General features: G+C 58.2%; 1 protein-coding gene across 3 annotated transcripts in view; it reads left to right on the forward strand.

The window, feature by feature from the left end:
- The window catches only part of GAK (cyclin G associated kinase), a 54,038-nt gene that overhangs the window by 23,242 nt on the left and 5,775 nt on the right, over window positions 1-25,021 (forward strand). Inside the window, exons 10-24 of one of the 3 annotated variants that reach the window (XM_081241005.1) lie at window positions 1,176-1,248; window positions 2,785-2,908; window positions 10,585-10,634; window positions 11,168-11,316; window positions 11,693-11,815; window positions 12,530-12,663; window positions 15,767-15,961; window positions 16,279-16,396; window positions 16,697-16,776; window positions 20,268-20,461; window positions 21,139-21,282; window positions 21,375-21,767; window positions 22,005-22,178; window positions 22,799-22,909; window positions 23,875-23,991. In XM_081241005.1, coding sequence (XP_081097131.1) covers window positions 1,176-1,248; window positions 2,785-2,908; window positions 10,585-10,634; window positions 11,168-11,316; window positions 11,693-11,815; window positions 12,530-12,663; window positions 15,767-15,961; window positions 16,279-16,396; window positions 16,697-16,776; window positions 20,268-20,461; window positions 21,139-21,282; window positions 21,375-21,767; window positions 22,005-22,178; window positions 22,799-22,909; window positions 23,875-23,991 — 2,179 coding nt within the window. The remainder of the gene's footprint in view (window positions 1-1,175; window positions 1,249-2,784; window positions 2,909-10,584; window positions 10,635-11,167; window positions 11,317-11,692; window positions 11,816-12,529; window positions 12,664-15,766; window positions 15,962-16,278; window positions 16,397-16,696; window positions 16,777-20,267; window positions 20,462-21,138; window positions 21,283-21,374; window positions 21,768-22,004; window positions 22,179-22,798; window positions 22,910-23,874; window positions 23,992-25,021) is intronic. The other 2 variants (XM_081241006.1, XM_081241007.1) reach the window with 2 other exon arrangements.

Raw genomic sequence — 25,021 nt, forward strand, 5'->3', positions numbered from 1 at the left:
CGAGGGCTGTAATCCAGGGGCAGCCAGTCTGCACGTGTGCCGTTGGCCCTGCTCCGCGGCGTGGGTGGAGATGCCCATGGAACGACGCAGGCCACTGGGCAGTGGGGCTCGTGAGCACGTTGTGCTCTTAGCGCTTCTAGAACCCAGGGCCCACGGGTCAGACGCTAAACCCCTTCTGTAGGGTTCTTCTGCCCGGGGCCTCGCGGGGAGAGAAGCCAGCCCCCAACGGGGCACACAGGCCCCGACAGACTCTGAAACCAGGAGAGCACTGTATAGGAGATTGGGCTGAATCCATAAACGGGCGTGTGGGAAGGACTCAGGAGAACCAGAGGCAGCAACTCGTCCTCCGACGAGCCTCGGGGCGCGTTCCCTGGAACTTTGGAGGAGGTGTGGCGGCCTGCAGTCGCTTTGGGAGAGGCTGTGTGCTGTCACGTAGCTGATGAAACCACAGAACTGGGGGTTTGTGAGGAAAAGACACGGTCGGTCTGGCAGACACACCTGCTTCACGCCAGCGTGCGTGTTACTTGTAAGGCTCCATGGAGCGTTCCATTAACACTGGTCGCCTCCAGTGCACCACAGGGCACGGAATCCACACCACATGTATCTCGTTGCTGAGCCTAACGTGGTAAAACATTAACCTGATGAAAAGAACGTTTCTTAAAACCCCACGAGAAACTGCAAAGCGACTTCTATATAACTTATAAACAGAGCAGCCGTGGAGCTACACGTACCTAAAGTGGGACGAGTGCAAGGCTGGCACTCGAGTGGGGCCCAGCCCAGCACCGACGTCCCAGGGTCAGCCGAGCCCGTCGCCAGGGGCGCCACAAGTCTCCACAAAGTTTTTGGTGTCGTTGCAGCAGGCGGGGCCGGCCCCGGGCTTGGCCCGTGGGAGATGGCGCCTCACTGTGCAGCCTGCAGCCCCGCTGTGTCAACGGCAGAGCTTGTGGCCTTGGCGGGTGGGGGCGTTCACGGCAGCTGCCTCTGTTAAGGCAATGGAGCCGTGCGCCCGGGCGACCCCGAGGATCCGCCCTGGGGTCCAAGATTTGTTGAGACTCTGGGAGGTTCCTTCGTGGCTTTTGTAGTAAATCAGGTGGAGGAGGGTGGACTTGGGGGGCTATGTGCCCCAAATGCGTGGCGCCATGCGCTATGCCTGACTTGCGTTGGGATCCTTACAGCTCCTGGAGCAGAATGGAGGCTACGGGCACGCAGCCCCTCCTGGGGGCTCCACAGGCAGCGGCTGCGGTGGAAGTGAGTACTCCTTGCGCCTGCCATGCGCCGGGAACCCAGTCTTGCTCTTGTGGGCTTGGGGCCCGGCAGCGAGAGGCAGACTGCACATTTGGGGTCCCCAGGACCAGTCTCAGGTTCTTGGCTCCCTAGCACCCCCAGAACTCAGTGGGGCTTCCACTCAGGCTGCGGTTTAGAATAAGGGAGGAGGACAGAGACCGAGGGCTGGCTGTCCCCTCCCTGTGCTGTCAGGGCAGCCTGGGTCCTCCGAGCCCCGGCACCTGGCCCACAGGGCTATGGGGTGCCTGCCTGTGTGGCCGCCTCGGCCTCTGGTCCCTCAGGGGCCCAGCTGCCCCCACAAGTCACTGGTGAGCACGGTCCCTGCCCAGGTAGATGGGGGTGCACCTTCCACGGCCAGCCCACAGCGACCATGAGGGCGGGCACATGGGGAGGGGGTATGTGAGGAAATAGAGCGACCTTGCGGGGGGCCAGAGGGTCCGAGTCCACTGGTTGAGAAGAGGGGCTCAGATGGGGAGACAGTTCTGGCAGCAGGAGAAGTGGGGCTGGTGTGCTTTTCTCACGACTCGGGCGTGTTTGCTGAGAGGTTCGCACTCCAATCGTCCGGCGTGCTGGGTGGGTCTAGGCGCCCAGTGCTGATGCGAGGCGGTGTGTACTGGGAGGTGGGCTGCAGCCGGGGCTCAGCGCCCCAGCCCGGGAAGCTTCCGGGAGTCCTACCAGGACCTACCTCTGCCCTGTGCCCCCGGGGCCGCTGCCCACCTCGCTTTTGGGGCATGGAGCCCACCTCCCAGGTTCTCCCGCAGCTCTCGGCCCCGGGGGTCACTCGGCAGCCGGCCAGCCCGTGTCCTGGCCCCTTGCCCACCAGTGCTGTGGGGCCACCTCAAGGCACCGAGACAAGACCACGCCGCACACGTGCGTGGGGCGCCCAGCGAAGGCGTCGCGCAGGCACGGCCCGGGCGGTGGAGAGGCTGCAGACCGCCCCCGCTCTCTGCGCCTCCTCAGCCACCGCTGCAGCCTGCACCCCAGGGCCCTGGGGTCTCGGGGCCTTCATGGGCCACTGCTCTGGTCTCGTCAGGGCGACGGCCAGGAGGCCGCTCCCCTGCAGACCCACTGAGCTGCGGCTCCTGTGGCCTTTCTGTGCCCGGCTGGGGGCCCTGCTCCCACGCTTTCCCCTCCGCCGTGCGTCTGTGGCCTCTGTGTGTGCCGGCATGTCCGTACCCCGGGGACGGGCTGGTGGCCCTGGCTGGGCCCTGGCACGTGTCTGTCAGTGGCGAGGTCCCTGCTGGTGTCCAGCGAGTGCTCAGAGTGAGTGGGGTGAACGTTCTGGAGCCGGGGACGCCCATGTGCGCCCAGAGGCTCTGGCGTGCTGATGGTGTCCAGGTCCTGCCCTCGTGAGAGGGCCCGGGGTGCCTGGCTGCACGCTCCGCGGGCGCTGTGCCTGGATGCGGAGCGCTGGTGGCTGGGTCAGAGGACGCGTGGCCACTGCAGGTGCTGGTGGCTCTGGCGGGCCCTGCCACATCCTAAGGCTTGTCTCTTTTGCAGGCCTGGTGGTCGCCGAGTACGACCAGTCCTCTGGTGGGCTCCTGGACATCCTGCGGGGCGGCACCGAGCGCCTCTTCACCAACATCAAGGACACCTCCTCCAAGGTCATCCAGTCCGTTGCCAAGTGAGTCGAGGGCGCACAGGCTCGTGGGTTCTCTGCAGTGAGCTTTCGGAACCCTGGGTGCGGCCCTGCCTGCACGCCTGGCCGAACCTGCTTGTGGGGCCATGGGTGAGCGACCCGTGCTCAGCGCCAGCCCGGCCCCCCTGCGTGGGCTTAGCTATCGGTCCCTGGCTGCGCTTCTGACCCCGCAGTGGAGGGAGCACGGTGGGAAAGCAGACGCGCTGGCTCCGGGCCGCATCCCCCTCCCCGAGGGGGGCCCTGTCCAAGGAGACCACGGCCACAGTACACGACCTGTTCGTGCTGTCCTCCGAGCGGTCTCGGCTTTGACCAGGGAGTTTCCGGGAGCATTGGGGGTTACCTCTGGCGTGTCACCTGCCTCGTCCAGCGGCAGGGGCAGTGTGTTTGTTGTGTCTGTGAGCCCCGTGTGGGCCTTGGCCTCATTTTCTTTGTGCTGTGATCATTGTTTTGTGTCCACAACTGTTGGCGACACAGGCAACAGCCCAGATGTTTTTGCACGAGTGTGCCCACGTGTGAGCATGTGTGTGCATGGGAGCACACGTGTGTTGTGTGTGAGAGCTAGCGTGTGCGTGCACACGTGTGTGTTCTGCTGTCGGTGGGCTCCGGGGCCCCCGTGTGCTTTGCCTCTGATGTGACCTTACGTGACGAGAAGAAACTCAATTCCCACTGAGCGCAGGGGTCCAGCAGTGCAGGGCGCCTGCTCACACCTGTGTCTGTGGCCCTTTGCAACATCCCGGGCTGCACCTCGTAGCTGGTGGAAGGGTCAGATGTACAATCGTGCATTTATGGTGCCCGGCTCTGCGGAGTCCTGTCCACGGAGATGGGAACAGCCACGTGGGCCGAGGCTCTGGGTGCGGAGGCCAGAGGGTCCCAGACGGGGCATGGACGGGCGGAGGTGACTGCTCGGCGCTTACCTATCACCTGCCCATGGTGTTCCTGCAGCCGCACTCCCAGGGCGGGGTGATCTCACATGACGGCACTGAGCAGGCTGCTCTGCATGCGTGTGGCCGCACCCCGGCCCGCAGCCGTCCCCATACTTTCTGCTGACTGGGGAGACGTCAGGGCAGCGGGTCCCACGGCCCCACTCATGTCCTCCCATCTTCCTCCCAGCGGGGTTCACCATGGGGTCTCGGGGCTGACCCGGGCTGGAATGGCAGACCCGACAACAATGAACGGGACGTGAGAGAAGCCACTCGGCCTCGCCCAAGGAAAGAAACCAAATTCCCACACGGCTGAGACGCCATCTCCCCAGCCCCCCCAGGTCTCTAATGGGCCCAACGTCCCCGGCCTTGGGGGAGGCTGCCAGGAGGAGAATGGACGCTGCCCCGGCCTCTGCACCCGGGAACCATGATGACGGGCACCTGGGGTGGGGGGGGTGGCGCACGCTGGGCATCACGTACCTGCTCGTATTCTGAAAAGCAGAGTTTCGGGTGAATGGTCGGGCCTGAGAGTTGCCTGGGAGGGTGGGGGTGACGGGGCTGTGCCCGGATTTAGCTGCCTTCACGCCCGACTCGACTCACAGCCATGTTAGTGAGCCTGACGTGCCTCAGGCTGGTGGCACAACCAGGCCACGTGGTGGCATGGTGCCACACACACCCAAGGGCAGGTCCTCATAGGAGTAGGAACGGGGGTTTCCTAGAGTAAGAGGAAAGGTGCGTGCATCGGGTCCCAAGACCACCCCCAGGGTCCCGAATCTCTGGAGGACACATGAGACCCACTGGCAAGCGGTCCTCGTAGCTGCGAGTTGTTTCAGAGAAAGGACACAGCTCAGCTCCCTGTGGAGTCATGGACAGACAGATGGACACACTGAATTCCCAGCCGAGCTGCGAGGCCGGGCCCCAGAGACCAGGGCCCGTGGGGCTGCTCATGGGGCACTGGAGCCCTCAGCTCCCCCAGGCTGCAGGTCTCCGCATGGACCACATTTTCTACAGGCATTTGGGGCGTGTGGCCACTCATATCAGTCATGAGAACGGGGAGTGCCCTCCTGCTCTCGCCGGACGCCTGCCGGGGCTAGCCTTGCCTGCAGCCCCTCTGGGGACCAGGGTCAGGCTGGGTACCGCCTTTCGCCCAGGACGCCTGCCGGAAGTGAAAGAAGTCTGTGAGCCCCTGTGTTTGTGAAGTTGGTTTAGAAATACTAGTGTGAGCTCATTCGTTTTGGGACACCCCACTGAGAAGGCCCAGAACGGTGACAGCCCAGGCCCTGGACTGTGACCTGTAACTGCCCTTCCCACAGAAGGGGTGGCCTCCATGAGGCCAGGAGGGGGGGGACTGGACCCCGGGTCTTCCCTGAAAGCAGGGAAGCCACCCCACACTGCCATCCCCATCACAGGGAAGGACCCAGACATGGGGACCTGGTCTCAAAGGATGCTGGCCGGAGCAGGGGAGCATCCCAACAGCGACAGGCTTGCACATTTACAGCGAACGCTTCCTGGTTCTTTGTTCACCAAATCCACAAACAAGCAGAAGATCCACATGGAAATGGCCTTCACCCTGCAGGGTCAGACAGGCACAGCGGCCACAGTGCTTGAGCTCACTGAGGGGGTCCTCCAGGCGGAGCCCCATGCGCTGGGCTTCAGGCCTGCCACAGGAAGGTCCAGTTAGGGCCTGGTGATGGAGACCCTCCAGGGCCACTGCCAGCCCCTAGGCCGCAGTCAGGACCTTCATCTCAGGGTATGTGGACCCAGGAGTCCTGGGGTCTATCCGGAGGAGGACTGTCCCCGCGTGTGCAGCCTGTCCCACGTGGCCTCCAAGAGGCGTGGCTGGCTTGTGGGCCTGACCCTGAGCCCTCACCTGTCTGTGGTCTCGTTTGTTTCTCACCAGTTTTAGGTCAGACCCTACATGTCCACACGTCCTAGAGCCCCTGTGCCAGGTCTTCACAGACGCCCCCACCAGGCACCCCGAGTTCCCAGCCCGGCGGTGTCTGCACTCTCAGTGTTGACCTGCCCCATCCCCCCACTGCCACGGGTGCTCCGGCCCCTCCTCGGGGACAGCGGGGTGGGTGGCCGGGCCCCGCCAGCTTCTCCATCACTAGGTATCCCACGTGGAGCCCTGTGGCCTGTGGGCCCAGGGACGTGAACCTCTGGCCGCGTGTCCCCATGAACTCCTGCTCTTATCCTTCTCTCTTTTTCATGTTGGGTTTTTGTTTTTCTTACTGATTTTACATTACATTCTATAGACTAGCTTTTTCATACAGGGTAAACACAGCAAATGCTTTCTTCTTGTCTGTTGCTCGTTTTAATTAAAACACAAGTTTTTCACAGTTCCCTTTCCATCTTTTGTCTTCTCATTTAGGAAGCCTTTCGTGCCCCAAGTTGTAAATAGATCAGACCTGATTTAAAACACATCTTAGGGACTTCCCTGGCGGTCCAGTGGTTAGGACTCCGTGCTTTCACTGCCGAGGGCCCGGGTTCGATCCCTGGACAAGGAACTAAGATCCCACAAGCCACGCGGCATGGCGGAAAAAAAAACACACACATTTTAAATGTCTGAATTTATTGTAAATGTACCTTTTAATAGCTTGATTGTTGCACATTTGGCTTTTTAATCCACCTGGACCTCCCTCTGAGGACTTTTCTCGATTCTTGCTCACTTCCCCCTGACAGGAGCAGCCCCTCTGCTGACGACCAAGCCGGGTGCTGTCCCAGGTCGTCCTGCGAGCCCCTCTTGGCCCCGCGGCCCCACGCTCTGTTGTCTGGGCGACAGGCCTTTCTCCCTCCCCCCAAGAACATTGGCCGTTCTCACTCATCTGTTTCTTCACATGAATTCTGGAATAAACCTGTGAAGTTGCCTGTGCGGTCATTGAGGGTGTAGCGTTTTATCTACTTCATGGTCAGTTTGGGGACAGTTGGTCTCCATGGTGCTGACTCTTCTGCTGGCTCCACGGGACGGGCGGGGGGTGTTCCTGTGGCAGCGCGGCTGACCCCTGCCCAGGCCTGGCCTGCAGAGGGCACCGCATGCTGCCCCTGCACCCTGCTGACACTGACGACCGAAACATTAGACAGGTGGGGAAGTGCGCCGTCTTTACGTTTAGGAGAATTCGTATCGTAAAGGTCGTGTTGCTCCTCAGTTAATCTATAAATTCTTTGCAATAAAAATAAAAATCCTGATGTCGTTTCCACAGATTTCAATCTCAAAATTCACATGTAAGTTATTCAAAATGCTCGGCAATGTTTTTTTTGTTTTTTTTTCCGGCAATGTTTTTAAAAATAAGAAGAGACAAACCCTGTTCTTTATCAATTTTTTTCAAACATCTGTTGTGTTGTTACAAGTGTTTAGACTCACGCTTGACATGTACTTAGGTAGGGATAGTATAAAACACAAAATGTGAGTCTAAAAGAAAATAACAGACTAATGGGTCTATGTTGCTGAGACCATGGGTAGCTGTGTAGAAGAAGAAAAAATTGGGTCCCATCTAATAACAGCCAGATACAGTAGTTCTGATTTGTTAAAGGATCTAATTGTGAAAAGCAATTTCTTAGGAAAAACTAATAAAATATAGAGGAACATTTTTATAACACCAGAGTAAGGAAGATATCTTAAATGTGAAAAAAAATATATAAGCCATGGAGAAAATGGTTAATAAATTTAACTAACTTAAAAATTCTCGGGCTTCCCTGGTGGCGCAGTGGTTTAGAGTCCGCCTGCCGATGCAGGGGACACGGGTTCGTGCCCCTATCCCGGAAGATCCCACATGCCGCGGAGCGGCTGGGCCCGCGAGCCATGGCTGCGGAGCCTGTGTGTCCGGAGCCTGTGCTCCGCAACGGGAGAGGCCACAGCAGTGAGAGGCCCGCGTACAGCAAAAAAAAAAAAAAAAAAAAAAAAAAAATTCTCTGTTCCTTGAAAAAACACGTTTAACAAAAAGATGTGGCATTGATTGGGAGTAAATAGGTTCAAACTATGTAACTCACAAAACGGATAGTATCTATTATATACAGTGGATTATGAAAATTAATAGGAAAATGAAAAAATGCATAAAGGAAATTAACAGAAGACAAACTGAATAAACTACAAGGAGATGCTCAGCTTCATGTTACTTTGTAGATAGCATATTTGGGTCATACATTTTGATCCACTCTGACAAGCTCTGTGTTGACTGGTGTATTTAGACCATTGGTGCTTAAAGTGTTTATTGGTACACAGGCTGACCCCGCTTTACTGCACTTGGAATGCAGTGAGGGTCTGTGGCCACCCCGCGTCAAGCGAGTCTGTCAGCATCTTTTTCCAACAGCATCTGCTCACTTTGTGTCTCTGTCCCGTTTTGGTAATTCTTGAAGTACTTCAAACGTTTCCTCATTATTGTATTTGTTATGGTATCTGTAATCAGTGGTCTTTGATGTTACTGCTGAGACTCACTGAAGGCTCAGACAATGGTTAGCATTTCTTAGCAATAAAGCATTTTTTTTTTTTTTTTTTTTTTTTTTTTTTTTCTTTTTGTGGTATGCGGGCCTCTCACTGTTGTGGCCTCTCCCGTTGCGGAGCACAGGCTCCGGACGCGCAGGCCCAGCGGCCACGGCTCACGGGCCCAGCCGCTCCGCGGCATATGGGATCCTCCCAGACCGGGGCACGAACCCGTATCCCCTGCATCGGCAGGCGGACTCTCAACCACTGCGCCACCAGGGAGGCCCCAATAAAGCATTTTTAATTAAAGGGATGGGCACTGTCTTTTGGGCATAACACTGTTGCACATTAATAGACCACAGTGTTGCGTAAACGTAACGTTTAGACGCGCCGGGAACCAAAACGTCCGTCTGCGTGGCCCCTTTGCTTCACTGCACAGGGCTGCAGCCGAGCCTGCAGTGTCTCCACGGCACCTGGGGTTGGATTAATAGCCACCCTATTTGTTACTGTTTTCTAGTCTTCGCCGTTGTTCTTTGGTGCTTTTTTGTCTTCCACTCTTTTCCTATCTTCTGTGGTTTTAATTGAGCATTTTATATGATCCCTTTTCTCTCCTTTTGACCTTATCAGTTATACTTCTTTTTTCTGCTGTTTTCCGTGGTCGCCCTAGAGTGTGCCTATTTACCAGCTAACCCAAGTTCACTTTCAAATAGCATATTATCACTTCCCAGGTGGTGGGTGTGCTTCATAATGCCACAGAAATCCTAATTCCTCTCTCCTGGCTCTTGTATCATTGTTGTTCATTTCACTTGTACACAGGCATGTTTGAGTATGTGTGTCTATATGTGAAATACATACATAGGCATACCTATCGGGTGTATTGTTGCCATTATTATTTTGAACAAACTTATCAGATAAATTAAAAATAAGAAAAATAAACATCTTTATTTTACTTTCACTTATTTCTTCTTTGATGCTCTTTCTTTCTTTAGTAGATCGAGTTTCCGACCTTTATCATTTTCCTCCTTTCTAAGGAACTTTTTTTTTTAACATTTCTAGAAGGCAGATCTACTGGCAACAAATTCCCCCAATTTCTGTTTGAGAAAGTCTTTACTTCTCCTCACTTCTGGAGGATAATTTCTCAGCGAACAGAATCCTGGGCTGCTGGTTTTTCTCTCAATGCTGTAAATATCTCGCTTCGCTCTTTGCTTGCATGGTTTCTAAGGAGAGGTCAGATGTAATTCTTATCTCAGTTCCCCTGTAGGTAAAGTGTCCCCCTCCCCTCCCACCCCCCAGCTCCTTTGGGATTTTTTTATCTTTGATTTTCTCTAAGTTGAAACCGACATGCCCAGGTGTAGTCTTTTCAGCATTTGTCCTGCTGGGTGTTCTCTGGGCTTCCTGGATCTGTGGTTTGGTGTCTGACATTGATTTGGGGAAATTCTCAGTTAAAATGTTTCAGTATTTCTTCTGTTCTTCTCTGTGTTTTCCTTCTGGATTCCCCATTATGTTACACCTTCACCCCACAGGCCTTAGATGTTCTGTTCTGTTCTTTTCAGCCTTTTCTCTTTGCTTTTGGGTTTTCAGGGACTCTGTCGAGATGTCCTTTCGCTCAGAGGTTCCTTCCTCAGCCGTGTCCAGTCTAATCAGCCCATCAAAGGCAACCTTCATTTCTGCTGCAGGGCTCTGATCTCTGGCGTTTCTTTTTGGTTCTTCCTTAGGATTTCCACCTCTCTGCTCACATTCCCCATATGTCCTGCATGCTGTCTACTTTATCATTAGAGCCCTCAGCACGTTGACCACAGTTGTTTTAAGTCCCTGTCTGATAATCCCAACATCCTGACACGTCTGGTTCTGATGCTTGTTCTGTCTCTTCAGATTCTGCTTTTTGCCATTCCATGTGCCTTGTAATTTTTTCTCAATAGCCAGACATTTTGTATTGGGTCAGAAAACTCTGTCTTCCATTTTTGTTGTCATCTCTCTCCCAAACCAGCTCCTCATGTCCCACCTTCTGGTAGTAAGAGAATTAAAGACCCTTCGTATCGGGACCCCCGCCTCTCCACCCCTTGCATTTTGTAATTTCTCATCCACCTCTTATGTAGATGTCAGCTCCACACATGCCCACACGTGTGTGCACACAGTCACCCAGGTAGGTACACACGTGCACACTGACACGTGCACATACAGTGTCCCCGGGAGCTGCAGCCTGAACAGTGAGGGCCACCCCCACCCACCCCGGCCTCTCAGGGACTTGCTTCAGTTTAAGCTCTTGTGAGTTAACAGTAGATATTTCCTATAATAACCAAGTGCCCTTTTTTTTTAAATTCCAGTTATGCAAAGGGAGATTTGGATATTTCTTACATCACATCCAGAATTGCAGGTACGTTTGCCAGCTTTAACCATAAGGATGAACTTCTGGTTCTTTCCTGTCTGAGGACGGTGCGTGGGATTCTGGCCTCTTGGGCAGCCACTCACTCGCCCGAGATGTGGCCTAGGGTGTCCATCCCTGCATCCAGTGTGCCTCTAGGCCCTGCGGCGGATAATGCCAGTGTCAACCCAGCTTCTCCCCCTGGTCTGGAACCTTCTGAAACACTGAGGTCATAAGGGAAATAATGCGAGGCCACACATATTAAAATGTGGGTCTCTAGGCAAAAACCACAATCCAGATGCTTGGGGAGATCCTGTGGTGCTTCAGGCTCTGTGGCAGAAGCTGCGTCTCAGGAGGGTTTTGGGGCACCATCTGGGGATCCCAGAGGATCTGATGGGTGGTGGGGCGGGGCTTGTAGGCCATTGCTCCGCCCCTTCTCAGGACTCACCGTACCTTCGGGTCAGCGGCCACGAGGAGCAGGCCCCCGTGTGTGCCCGACCGTCTGGCCTGTGGTGGTAGAGGTTGCAGGGGCTCCTCTCTTGCAGTGATGTCATTCCCGGCGGAAGGCGTGGAGTCGGCCATCAAGAACAACATCGAAGACGTGCGGTTGTTTCTGGACTCGAAGCACCCGGGCCGCTACGCTGTCTACAACCTATCCCCGAGGACATACCGGGCCTCCAAGTTCCACAACCGGGTGAGCACAGGCTCTGGCTGATGCTTAGCCTAGCGTGGCGCTGGTCCCCGCTGGACACTGCGTAGGAGGGGTGGGGTCTTATCAGGGGTCCCCGAGGATCGCTGAGCCTGAGGTGCCTCCAGAGGGAATGCGAGACCACGCAGTTTCCTTGGCGGATAAATGCTCGGGACGTGGACGCTTTTTACAGTATTTATACTGTCCCTGAGCGCAGACAGGGCAGGTGCTGCGCTCCTTCTGCCACGTCTGCCAGAGCCTGCCTCCCGAGTCCTGTCGCGCGCCTGGGGTGCGGGGGGTGGCACTTGGTTTGGGGGTGGTGGAGTGCTTTGGGTGGGGCCTGTGTGTCTGTGCCCCGGCTGGCGAGCTGCCTTCCCTGCAGGTCTCTGAGTGTGGCTGGGCAGCCCGACGGGCCCCGAGCCTCCGTAGCCTGTACAGCCTCTGCAGGAGCATGCACGCCTGGCTGCGCCAGGACCCCGGGAACGTCTGCGTGGTGCACTGCGTGGTGAGCAAGCTGCCCCGCCCTGGGACACTCAAGGGACAGAGGGGACATCCAGAGGGTCAGGCAGGGGCGGCCTGACCAAGTGGTGACCCCGGCGCCCACCACCCCCGGGAGCAGCAGTTCTGCCCTGGGGTCTGCAGCTGGCGGCCCAGGCCCAGTGTCCCCAGGCGGCTCCCGGCACCTTCTGTGGGTCACAGCCGGGTCCCTGGCAGCAGGGGCTTCTGGCAGAAGACTGCCCTCACTGAGGGTCCCCCCCACCCCTTTTATGGAAGGTGCAGGCCTCCTCGTGGCAGCACCCACATGCGGAGGCCAGCCTGCCCCCTGGGACCCTGTCTCTGAGCCCATCCTGGGGCTGAGGGTTTGTGGGTATCACACCCAGTGGGGCACCTGCCAGAACCCACCCTCGAAGGTCAGTACTGCCGTCCTGGTGTGGGTGACCATCACACCAGGGGTGGCGCTGCAGAGGGTTCGTGAGGGTGAGCATGGACATGCCGAGCGCTGAGGTCGGGCGGGGACCAAGGTCAGGTGGGGACCCTGACAGTAGCACATGCCCGGCCGCCTCGTGCCTTCTGCTGCGGAGCCTGTATTTGCTCCCTGAATTCCCACCTCATCAGGTGGGTTTTCCTAAGCTCCCTGATGAGCCCCGGCCCCAAGCGCAGGCCTGACTCTCCTGGGGGAGTGAGTACCGCCTGACCCCGCCCCGTGTGTCTGTCCCAGGACGGGAGGGCCGCGTCTGCCGTGGCCGTCTGCTCCTTCCTGTGCTTCTGCCGGCTCTTCAGCACCGCGGAGGCCGCTGTGTACATGTTCAGTATGAAGCGCTGCCCACCGGGCATCTGGCCGTCCCACAAAAGGTATGGCGTTCACCGTGGGGCCTGGGTGCGGCGTCACCGTGGCCAGTCCGTAGCTGTGGGCGCTGGTAGATGGCAGGGTTTCACGCGGGTGTGGACCTCGGTGTTGGGTGGAGCACGGGCCCGCGTGCGCATTCGGGGCAGCCGCGCCTCTGCCCTGTCGGGGCTCCCGAGTGTCGGGGTTCCTAAGCAGCGGGGCTGCACCTCTGCCCGGGGCCTGGGCGCCAGCCTTCCTCGCACGTGAGGCCACTTGCTCACTGGCAATGGGGCAGCCCCTGGGTGCCACCTCTGCACACGTGGCCCGGTGGCTCCGTTCGGCAGGGGAGGTGGCATCTGGGAGCTGTGTGGCAGCACCGCCCCCGCTGTACGTCCTCCACGTCAGGTCCGTGAGACACATAGCTTCTAGGCTGTCTCTGCTGACGACTTACAGGAGATGGTTTCCCAAGGCTGCAGCTGGGCACCGCCCGCCGCCCGCCCCCTGCCCCCCGGGGCCACTGCCTGCTCCCAGACTGCCTTCCCCACTTGCATCCACCTTGTAGCGAGAGGGGAGCCTCACACTCAGGCCTGAGGAGTCGCTCACTCCCCTCAGGTACTAGGGGAGCATCTCCTTCCTCTGTGGGGAGGGCCTTGGCGTGAACAGCACAGGGCCGGGCCCCCTGGGCCTGCTGCCTCCCTCCCCTGCCCTGGCAGGGGGATTGGGAAGGCATCCAGGCCGGTGAGGGGCCATTGTACGGCCATTCCTTCCGCTCGGGGTAGCAGCACTGCCTTGATGGCGGCGTGGGGTGGTTGACCCACTCCTGCTTGTGAGGCCCACCCCATTGGCTCGCTGCCTGGGGGCAGGGCGTACCCTGAGACAGCCGGCACGCGGTCGTATCTTCTGTGTGGCTCGGGGGGGGGGGCGGCGGGGGCGGGCCTGTCCATCGTGCAGAAGGCGTGGCAGAGCAAGGGCTGTGCCGCCGAGCATGGGTGACAGGCTGCCGACCCTTTCGGCGTGTCACCTTCCCGTAATCTGGGCACACCCGGGGTTCCCGAACTGTGCCTGCAGCTTGGGGTGCCGCTCGGGAGTGCTCAGAGTCGGGGGTCAGAGCCAGCAGAGTATCGTTGTTGCCGGTGTGTGTCTGGCCCCAGGGCACCCAGCAGACTCCAGGCTGCTTCCCTGGAGACGTGCAGATGTAGAGAGTGTCATCCCCCGCCTGGCCCAACAGCTTATAAAAGAGCGGTGCCCGCTTCAGGTGCACGACTTTTTCAAACCTGTTGGACAAGAGCCATCCTGGAGCCATCGGCTCACCCCCAATCCGAGGAGGGACAGGCACCCACCCACAGGGCACTCGGCGGGGGGTGGTCTGTGCCCTGCAGGACAGGTCAGAGAGGGAGGCCGCTGCTCAGGGGGCATGAGGTCGTCTCCTGGGGACAGATGGAGGAAGCAGCCTTCGCATGAGAACGGAACCGTGACGGGACATTTGGAGTTGTTGGTTGCCGGTCTGTGCGTTCAGGACTCTGATGACGGGGCTGGGGGTGGGAGGGAGCACAGAAGACCCCAACAGAGAGGGCCACGACCTCAGAGGGGTCTGTAGATGTCATTCACTGAAATACCCGTCAGGCCATCTCAGATGGTCTGACAGATGCACCACTGGGGCCATCGGGGGAGACGGAGCAGGAAGGGGGAGCACGGAGGAGGCGTTGCTGAGAATTTCCCCAAATTAACGGCAGACGTCAAACCCAAGAAGCTCAGAGGACACCAAGTGGGATTCAGAACAAAACACACACATGGAAAACCCACTTCAGCTTCTAGCGTTCACACTGCCGAGAGCCACACACAGGAGCTCCGGAAGGTGGGCAGCGGGAGTGGAGGTGCAAGCAGTGAAGGTTCTTCTCAAGGGCCGTCATTACATCAGCAGAGGATGCAAGTGGCGGCCTGGGATGTGCTCGGGTGACCCAGGAGATCAGGAAGGAGAAGCCGAGGCTGGAGAGGCAGGCGGGCGGCCGGCTGGCTGGGAAGCCGGTTCAGCGTCACCTGTGTGTCGGGCCCCTCGCCGAGCACACACTGCCTGCGGGCCTGCACCATAGCACTGATGGTGGGGGCGGAGGAGGATTGTGTGCAGGGCATGTGCGACAGGCTCCGCTGCTGAAACACCTGTCCCTGCGGGTCAGGCGTCCAGCTCAGCCTTGACTCAAGGGCAGTCTCCTTCTCCTTCAGTTTTGAATCTGCTTCCAAGCTCACTCAGGTTGTGGGCTGTGGACCTGGGTCATGGTGTCCTGGCTTCTTGCTGTCAGCAAGAGGCGCCTGGGTCTCCTGCCATGCAGCCGTCTCCACTGCGGACCTCGGGAGTGGCCAGAGTGCTGTGGCGAGACGGAGTGTCGCCTGCTGTCAGTTTGGAGCCAGTCACGGCTCCTGCCCCTCCCCGGGAGATGGGTTAGACAAGTGCGGGAGACGGACGCCCTGCGGCGGTGCCACGAAAAGGAGCCGCGGAACCACCAAGGGAGCCGGAGGAGCAGATTCCAGGTCCACAGAGCAGGACGGGGGCAGCTGCAGCGTCCCTCACAGTGAGCAGTGGAACAAGTCGGCAGGTCGGTTCGGAGCCACGGAGTGTACCCACGACAGGAACGTGCGTGCAGAGCCCTTGGGAAGAAGGGTCATGTTCCGGGCTCTTAAACCGCAACAGGTTGGGAAGAATAGAAATCATACCAGATATGTTCCCAGGCCATCGTGGAATTAACCCAGAAATCAGTGACAGCAAGGTGGATTTGGAAAGCCTTAAATATTTCAAAGTGAAACAATCTACCTATGAGTAGCCCGTGAGTCAGAGAGGAAGTCTCAAGGGAAATATAAAGATATTTTGAACTGAATGAAAATTACAACATAAGATTCATGAGATGACACTGGAACGTTGCTTTTAGTGAAATTTATAGCATGAGATGCTTACGTGTGATTGAGAAAAGACTGACGACCTGATGGGCTCCAGAGACATGGAGCACGGGTGTGCCGTGGCACGTGGGCACACATGGAGCACACGTGTGGTGTGTGGGCTGCAAGGAGCACGCATGTGACGTGGCCCGTTTCCTGCACAGGACACGTGTGTGACATGGTGTGCCTCCTGCCCTCCAGGTACATCGAGTACATGTGTGACATGGTGGCAGAGGAGCCCATCATACCCCACAGCAAGCCCATCCTGGTGAAGGCCGTGGTCATGACGCCTGTGCCCCTGTTCAGCAAGCAGCGGAACGGCTGCCGGCCCTTCTGCGAGGTCTACGTGGGGGATGAGCGTGTGACTACCACGTCCCAGGAATACGACAAGATGAGGTGGGCTCAGGGCTCAGGCCCTTCCTTGCCCCGCGGCCTCATCTTCTGGGGGCTGTTGAGGAGGGAATTGTGCTCTGGGGCTGCGGCTGGGCAGTGGGCTTGGAGGCGGGGCCAGCGGGGCCTGTGGGGGAGTTCTCGGGGTCTTCGTGCTGGGTGGCTCCTTGGAAGTCCTCTCCTGGACCATTCTCCCCCCATGCCTGACGTAATTTGGCAGAAAAACCCACGAGGCAAGAAGAAACTGGCGCTGTGGGTCGCAGTTCATCAGAACGGTATACCTCGTACCTAAGTGCACTGCTTTTCTTGGTTCTGTTCTCCAGGGATTTTAAAATCGAGGATGGCAAAGCGGTCATTCCCCTGGGCATAACGGTCCAGGGAGACGTGCTCATCATCATCTATCACGCGAGGTCCACCCTGGGAGGAAGGCTGCAGGCTAAGGTGAGCGGGCGCCGGGCGGCCCCTGGCTCGTGGGCGAGCTTGGTTCTCTAAGTGCAGTGAGAGCTCTGTGTCCCCACCTGTGTGGCAGAGGCAGAGGGGACTGCAGCCTGAGCCTGCCCGGCTGTGGCCCTGGGGCCTCCCCACGGGCCCAAGGAGCCACTTATTGGCTAGGGCACTGCCCCAGCCTCTGTGTGTCCCCGGCCCTGGAGCCCCGTGTGGGGCTCTCAGCTGGTCACCCGTGAAAAGGGCCTGGCGTCACCCTCCCGGCCTGAGGACCTTCTGTTCGCTTTCTCCCTGCAGATGGCGTCCATGAAGATGTTCCAGATCCAGTTCCACACAGGGTTTGTGCCTCGGAATGCAGCTACTGTGAAATTTGCAAAGTATGTTGGCGTCACACTGAGGGGAGTGGACGAGAGGGGTCGGGGTGCGCAAGCACCCCCAGCCATGGCTGGTGTGGAGACAAGTGCAGCGTGATTGATACTGGCAGGGGTCCCGGGAGCGCTGAGCTCTGAGACCCCGGGAGTGCTGAGCTCTGAGACCCCAGGAGGGCTGTGAGCTCTGATGCCCCGGGTCCTGGGAGGGCTCACACAGGGCAGTGCCGCGCCTGTGGTAAGGGCTCAGGGAGAGCCGCCCAGCCGCCCTCACAGCGTCGGCATCGTGGGCTGTGGGCATGTCTGTGTTTCTGCCCATTGTTGTTCCTTTAAGAGTCTCCGTGTTCTTTTAGTATGTTTCCCACATGGGCACCTCATGCATTTTTTTTAACATGCCAACGTGACAAAGACGAGGAATGCCACACTTTAAGGTTTCATGTTTTTTCTCCTTTGGAGGAAGGTAGTCCCAGCGCTTCAGGTGTCCTTGTGTCCTCAGACATTTCTCTTCAGAGACCAGATTTGACTAAAGACCAAGCGGAAGAGCTGGGCAAGAGACCCGTAGGTGAATCTGATGCTGGAGCTGGGAGACAGCATTAACGACTGTCTCGTGTGTTCTGGGAAGTACGAGGGGGATTTCACCGCAGAGCTGGAACGTGTGAAAAGGAGGCAGGTGTGACTCTCGGACTGAGAAACGTCACAGCTGGAACTGAGGATTGAGCCGTGTGCCCGGTAGCAGAGTAGACACAGGAGCAACGGTGAGAGAGAGATGGATACAGAGGGGTCATTGGGGGCTGGGAAATGGTCAGGCGTGCCTTTGTTTGGAGTCCAAGGAGAAGAGGACACAACAGAAACAATGTTGGAAAAATCACTGGCCAAAAATTCCGTTACACTGATGAAAAACATCAAACCATAGAATCAAAAACTCTGAAAACAGCAAACAGGAGTTTATATAAAAGAAGGAAGGAAACCCCTTCCTCAGCGTTTTGCAAATTGATGAAAACCAAAGACGACCATTTCAGAGCCCCCAGGGGAGGGACCTTCCAAGTAAGGAGACCGGCAGCTGCCTTTTAACCAAGGGGTGGGAGCCGGAGTCGGGGGCGTCTTCAGGAAGTGCCTGAGGAGAACGTTGGCCAACTTGAAATTCTGTCTCCTATGAAGTCATCCTTCAGAAGCGAAAGCCAATCAAAGATGTTTTCAGGCAGACGAGATGTTTGCAGCGTATGTGTCAGACGTGGACACATAGAGAAGCACAGAACGAAAAGAGAAAGACACCCATTAAAAGCAGGCAGGGGACTTGACTGGCGGATCCACACGGCCAGCAAGCACCTGAGCCAGTCTGCGCATCCCTCATCACCAGGGAAGCAGGTTAGAGCCGCGAGGGCAAGGAAACGGGGTTGGGGTGGAGCTCCTGTGGGAGCCACGCGGAGTTAGATGTTTTCCTGTGATGAGAACTTTGAAGATCTCCTGCCTCAGTGCTTCCCACGTGCACGTGGCGTCATTAGCCACGTACCCAGGGCCTTAGGCTTGATGTCTCCAGACTGAGAAGAGGCCCTCATGGCATCGGCAGTCGGTTGGAGAGTGAGCTGTGATGTCATGTCCATGACCCTGTTAATGTCTGCTCAGGCCTCCTGTGGGGCCCCATCCGGAGGCCCGAGGAGTGGCCGCCTCTCGGGGCGTGGCCCTTCTTGGGGTCTGGGAAGAGACAGTCTTTTATTCTGAATGGACTGTTGACACGAGGATAACCTTTACTGAGGCGCGTGCGTAGGCGCGTGCGTAGGCTTGTGCTTCGCTGTGCATGTCGTGCCTCCAGAAGTGGACTCGTCGGTTTAATAGGAGAAAGGCAAGGGGTGCCCCGCAGGCGGTTGAAAGAGGACACTTTGCAGAAGAAACCTGAAATTCCTCGGGTGCCTCCTGTGAGTGGGCAGGGTGACAGTCCAGGACGAAAGCCGATGCATTTGTTCCCGGCTGAGCGTGGCAGGCTCCCCCTCAGGGCCTGTCCAGCGGGGCCTGGCCCTCTGCCCTCTGAGACCCCGGGCCCTTGGGGGCAGCAGGGCTGTGCCTCTGCTCACAGACCTCACTGTTTCCTCACTGGCCTGGACGGGTGGGCAGACCCTGGCCTGGGAGGTGCTGTCCCTGGGGCTGGGCCGGGCAGGGAGGCGGGGGTGGGTGGGCACCAGCATGGTGCCCCGAGTGGCCCCTGAGGCCCTGCTGCCCTGGAGCTGAGCTCATAGAGGCCGCGCGCCTTCTCCCTGCTTTGCTTCTTGGCCTCTGCTCCTTGTGGATGGGCCCCTCCCTGGGCCCTCGCTGGCCACCAGATCCCCTTTGCCAACATCACTGTCTGGGCTTTCCACCTGTGGTCCCCGCGCCAGCTGTTCCTGCCCGGCTGAGCCGTCGCTCTTGTAGTCTTCTTCTTATGGGCACCTGGCCTGGACAGGAAGGAAGCCTGTGGCGGCCTCTGGGCCGGGAGCCTGAGAGGGCCACACGGCAGTGCAGCCACTGTCCCTGCGCCCACGTAGGCCCGGCCTCGCCCCTGCAGAGACCCCTCATTCCCCTCCTTGCACAGGGGCGGGTGTGTCCGTGAGGAGTGGGAAGGATTTTGGGTCACGCGTGCTCGCTCGTCCCATTTTGTTGAATCCAGGGAAGTAAGAACTAAAATTTGCTGTGGCCTCACCACCACCCCTGACCACTCCTGCGGCCCCTCCTCTGCCCGGAGGCTGTTCCTGGACATTGCAGGGCCCCTCCCTCGACTCCTCAGACCTTCAGGGACCCAGCGTTCTTTTCTGTGTTTCTCTTTTTGTTGCTTTACTCTTCTTATAGGCACAAAGCAGTAAGTAATGCAAACAGACGTTAGCATAAAATAAGAGCAGTTGGAACCTGTTGTCTAGCTGAGGAACTAGGGTTTATCGATATTGTCACCAGAGATGATCTTTGGAAATCCCTCGAAAGATGCGGAGTCACAGCATGAGGGCAGTTCAGTGACATGGCAGCCACAGTCACCACTGCCAGGCTGCCCTGTTACCAGTCTCCCGCCCGGGCCCGGGCCCCCCGGCCGCCGCCCCAGGTCACCTCCCTCCCTGTTCCACCCAGTGGGAACAGGTTGGTGCCTCTCCACCCCTGCAGCCAGATTCCAGAGGCATTGGTTTATGGGCATCTGTTAATAGTTGGGGCATTTTGCCAGCGTGGATGGCATTGTTTTATGGGAACCTGCATTTAAGCTCTGATTTGAACTCCAGAGCCTGAGGAGTGAGGGCTGAGCGCTCCCCTGACGGAGGAGCGGGAGTCCTGCTCTGCGGGTGTGGACGGGCCCCACCACGCACAGAGCCCTGCAGGTCCCTCTGACCCTTTGCTCGGTGGCGGCTTGAACGTCCCGAGCGTGAGTGCAGGGCCAGGGTGCCTGTGGAGCATGCGGCCCCGCCCCCACTCATCTCCCGGTGAACGTTGGGCTGGTACCCGCAGTGCCCCTGGTCGTGCCTAACCTGCTCCTCGCCTCCCAAATGCAGGTATGACCTGGACGCTTGTGACATTCAGGAGAAATACCCCGATTTATTCCAAGTGAACCTGGAGGTGGAGGTGGAGCCCAGAGATAGGCCTGGCCACGAGGCCCCACCCTGGGAGAGTGCGAGCATGCGGGGGCTGAACCCCAAGATCCTGTTTTCCAGCCGGGAGGAGCAGCAAGACATTCTGTCTAAATTTGGTGAGATCCTTGTTTTCTGGGCACGCCTGCAGGTGGCCCAGTGTCTGTTTTTGGATCCCAAGCCACGTGGCCTGCAGTCCCTGCCGGGGTCATCGGGCGGGGCTGGTCGGACCCCTGGGAGGGTCAGCTTTGAGTCACTCGCTGTTTCGGGGGGGGTGCACTTTTCTGGACATGTGTCAACTTTGAACATGACCTGGAAGAAGTCGAGGCTTCGATTGGGACCAGCTGGCAGGGCTGCCCCACAGCAGAGTTTGTTCCTGGCCAACCCCCACCCCCCCAACCCCCTGCAACTCAGCAGGGTTGTGTCGGCTTATTTCATAGCATTTACTGAAAGTAGCATCAGGAGCACGCTGGTGGGTGGGACTTAGGACTTCCTTTGCCACATAACAATTCTCTTCATGTTCTTGGTTTGCATTTTTTTCTGTTATGTGAGGATGGCTAAGTGTCCCTGAATAGCGTGTGTGCACGTGTGTGCATGCATGTATGCTTTCCGGTGTACGCGTATGCACACATGTCCCGGGGCAGCATCTGGGCGATGCTGGGATCCATTCACTGATGGTTGGTTGTCGTGTGGGTTTCTGGTGGTGATGAGCCCTTCCTGGCTCTGGGCCTGGGCCCCGGAGCCCCACACCGGCTGCTGCCCTGGGCCGGGTGGCCTGACATCCCCCTTCCTGCAGGAAAACCAGAGCTCCCCAGGCAGCCGGGCTCCTCCGCGCAGTATGACGCCGAGGCCGGGCCTGCAGATGCCGAGCCCCCAGAGTTGGACTCGCCACACAGCAGCGGGGACGCCGACCACTTTGTGCACACGCTGGACTGGCGGGGTGGGTAGGCGGGCCTGGCGCTGCCCCGTGGGCCTGCCCGTGCTGACTTCTCGCACTGAGCCGCAGCCGCCCCACCGTTGTCTTCTTTTCAGAGGACGGGGACTGCGCAACAGCCCCAGAGGGTCACCTTGCCGAGGAGGGTCCGTCTGCCGCGGCTGAGGACGGACGTGTGAGCGAGCCATCTGATGAGGAAGCCCCAACGCTCTCAGCTGAGAGCGGGGACGTGGCCGACGAGGACACGCCGGGTCCGGACCTGCCGCAGGAGGACGGTGTGGACCTCCTGGGGCTGCACTCCGAGGCAGGGCCGGTGCCCCCCATGCAGGCCCGCGGGGGCCCCCCCAGCAACGCGGACCTGCTCAGCCGCCTCCTGGGGGCCCCTGCGGCTGATCCAGAGGGTGCCGCAGGCGGTCTGCTCGGCGGGGAAGCGGCCCTGCTCTTCACCAGCCCAGCCTCTGCCCCGAGCGCACGGACCACGGTCCCAGCCGGTAGGTGCTGCCGACAGAAGTGGGCCCAGAGGTCACGGCAGTCTGCCATTCAGGGAGACCGTGAGCCCCCAGAGGACCTCCTGAGACAGGCGGGGGTCAGCGGGGTCAGCACCTTGCCCCTCCCTCTCGGGGCCATGGGGTCGTGGGAGGGCCGTCCTGGAGCCGATCCTCTGGGCTGAGGACATGCGCTGTGGTGCCTGCACTCACGTCCACCTGCTTCCTGGTGTCCTGCCACAGCGGACCCGTTTGACCCTCTCCTGCTGCCATCTGACCCGGACGCCCAGCCCCACTCCCAGCCCGACCTCTTCGGCGAATTTCTTAATTCGGACTCCGCAGCCGCCCTGCCTGCATCCTTCCCTGCCACCCACAGCGCTCCACCCCTGGCCCGTGGCACCAACTTCCTGCATCTGGGTAGGTGCAGTCTCCACACCGGGGCTGGGGCCACAGGGCCGGGGGAGATGGGCAGTGCGATCCTCCCTCCCCCAGAAAGGGGGCGCAGCCAGTGTCCACTCTGTATGCCCTGCTGGGTTTCAGGGGAGGTGGGAAGGCAGGCTCTGGGGCACTGGCATGTGGCCAGCCATGGTGGGAGGATGCCTCTCTGAAGACCCTTTCAGATGAGGGACCGCGGACGCTAGTCTCAGCATCGCCCTGTGGGCTTCTCCTCTTTCTGCCCCCCTGCATCCACTTGGTCAGTGCAGTGACCGTGTGATGTGTCCTCTGCCCGTGCGGAGGGAGGCCGGTTGGAGGCCCCAGAGGTGCGTGATCACAGCCCTGCCTGGGGCCTCGCTAGGCCAGGAGCACCACAGGGGCTGCTGCCCAGCACCTCGGCCCCCCACCTCCCACATGGGCGGCTGTCAGGTGTGCATCCTGCCTCCTGCCCACACGTGGAGGGGGGTACGGAGGGCGGCCCCCAAGGCTGCCGCAGATGGGGCTTGCAGCCAGCCTGTCCCCTAGGGCCCCCAGGAGGCCATGGGAAGGCCATGTGCCCGCCCCCACCGGGGACACACCTGATAGCGCTGCTGTCTTCCCAGGTGACCTGCCAGCAGAGCCCAGCAAGATGGCAGCCTCTACCAGCCACCCAGACCTGCTGGGAGGATGGGACGCCTGGGCTGAGGCTCCGGCCCCCGTACCAGCTGCAGAAGGTATGGCACGTGGCGTAACTGTGACCCCAGCCCCCAGAAGAGGAGGAGGCAGGAACAGCGCCCTAGGGGCACTCTGGCTGGGCCTCCTGCCACTGTCCCGAGTCCCTCCGTGCGGCTCCTGTGGGCGCTCATTCGGCTTGTCTGAAATTTTCACCCAGAATGTTCCTTAGTGCTTCCTTGTGCCCTGCAGGGCCCTTGAGAAGCTGCAGGCTATCCTGGTCTGTCCCCTGTCTGTGAGGACAAGAGTGCTTCTGGTGTCTCACTTTCATCATGTCTGTCCTTCTTTCCATACGTTGGGATTCTGTCCCGTGGGGAAGTTTCCGGTAGTGAATTGTTTTCAGAGGCAGTGGTGTTTGTGATGCCTGTGACATGCTTCTCTCTTAAGTCCTGTTTGTTAATTTATGGGCTGTAATTGCAAACATACTACTCTGCCAGTTTGATAGGCTGTCAGTTCTTTTCGATTTGTTTTTCTTCATTATGTGTGAGGTTGTTTATTATTTTGTATGTTTTCGGTTATATTTCTTCTGAGAACTGTTTCACATTTTCTAATCATTTTTTTGCACGGGAAATTCACCTTTTTTGTATTAACTCGTAAGAGCTCTTTATATATGAGTTGCCATCGTTTGTAATGACCTCACAGTTGACTCTTGAATGACACGGGAATTAGGAGCAGGACAGTGATTTACTTAGACGTTTCAGTACCTTGTACTTAGAATGAACGAATGTCGTAGAGTGCACTCACACTTTAGATGGATTCCGGGAGGCGGTAGGACAAACCCAGGACAGTTTATACAAGCTGTCAGGTGACCTCCCACACGGAGCAATGTGGGCAGCTTGGGCTGTGAGTGTGGCCATGTCGCAGGTGCAGTGACAACGCCGAGCGAGGCCTTCAGGAGCGTGAGATAGGAGGGCAGAGGCTGCATCTACTCCAGTGTGCTGGATCTAATGCCCCTGCCCTCCTCCAGGCCCCTTCATCTCTCCTGGAGGCCAGCCGGCACCTCCTGGCCCCCCAGCCAGCCAGACCAAGTCTCAGAGCCAGGACCCATTTGCGGACCTCGGCGACCTCAGTTCCGGCCTCCAAGGTAACCTGAGGGCTGTGTCGGGCACGTGGAAAGCGCCAGGCCTCTCTCTGGGGTGTTGTGTCCACCTACCCAAGGTGGGGCCTCACCCTGTCCACCAAGGCCCAGGGCACAGCGACACCAGGAAAGGCCCAATCTGCTTCATCCCAGGAGCTTGTTACCAAGATAACACCAGGAATTGCCAAAATTGGTGCTGGGGTCTGGCCCTCCACAGGCATAGCAGTGTTTGGGGGTCATCTAGGAGCGGTCTCAGCACAGGAGTGTGGAGAGTGCCTGCCCCGCTCCCCAGGGAGCAGAATTCACTGCCAGTAATTTTTCTGAGAAAACTTTTAGGGACGTTAATTGTTTGGAGGCCAGGAGTGTCTCTCGTCCCTTGGCAGTCGGGAGGCATGTGGAATTTTAGGTGAAAATAACATCTCCCCAGACGCTTCCTGGCATTTCAGGTTTTGGTGTCTCCCTGAGAGCATTCCTGGAAGTTTGGGTTTGCCCTGGGCTTTTTGCCTCTATCTTGGGCTATCACAGGGCGGGGTCACTCGGAGCCTCTCGGGGGCTGCCTGTGGTGAAAAGGAATTCTTGGGATCCGGGGCGCCTGTCCTCAGGATGGAGCCCAGCCCTCAGCTCTGCACTGTGACCCCAGACCTCTGTCACACCCCCTCAGAAAACAGAGTCCTGCATGAAGCTGATGGAGCCGAAAGGAGAAATGGACAAACTCACATTCTAGTTGGAGACCTCAGCGTCCCTCTGTCAACAAAGATAGAGCCACCAGACAGAAAGTCAGCAAAGCTGTGGGACATTCACAGGACACCGTGCCTGACAGCAGCTGGACACACGTCCTCCTGCACCCAAGCAACCACCAAGAAAGGCCATGTATTGGGCCATAAACAGTCATCAACAAACTTAAAAGAACTGAAATCATACAGACCGTATCATTCCGTGACCAAATGGAATCAAACTAGAAATTGGTAACAGCGAGATAACTGAAAAATCTTCAAACTCTTGGAAATTGATACACTTCTTTTAAAAATTTTTTTAA

Source organism: Mesoplodon bidens, assembly GCF_964165515.1.
Source record: "Mesoplodon bidens genome assembly, chromosome: 1".
NCBI lineage: Eukaryota > Metazoa > Chordata > Mammalia > Artiodactyla > Ziphiidae > Mesoplodon > Mesoplodon bidens.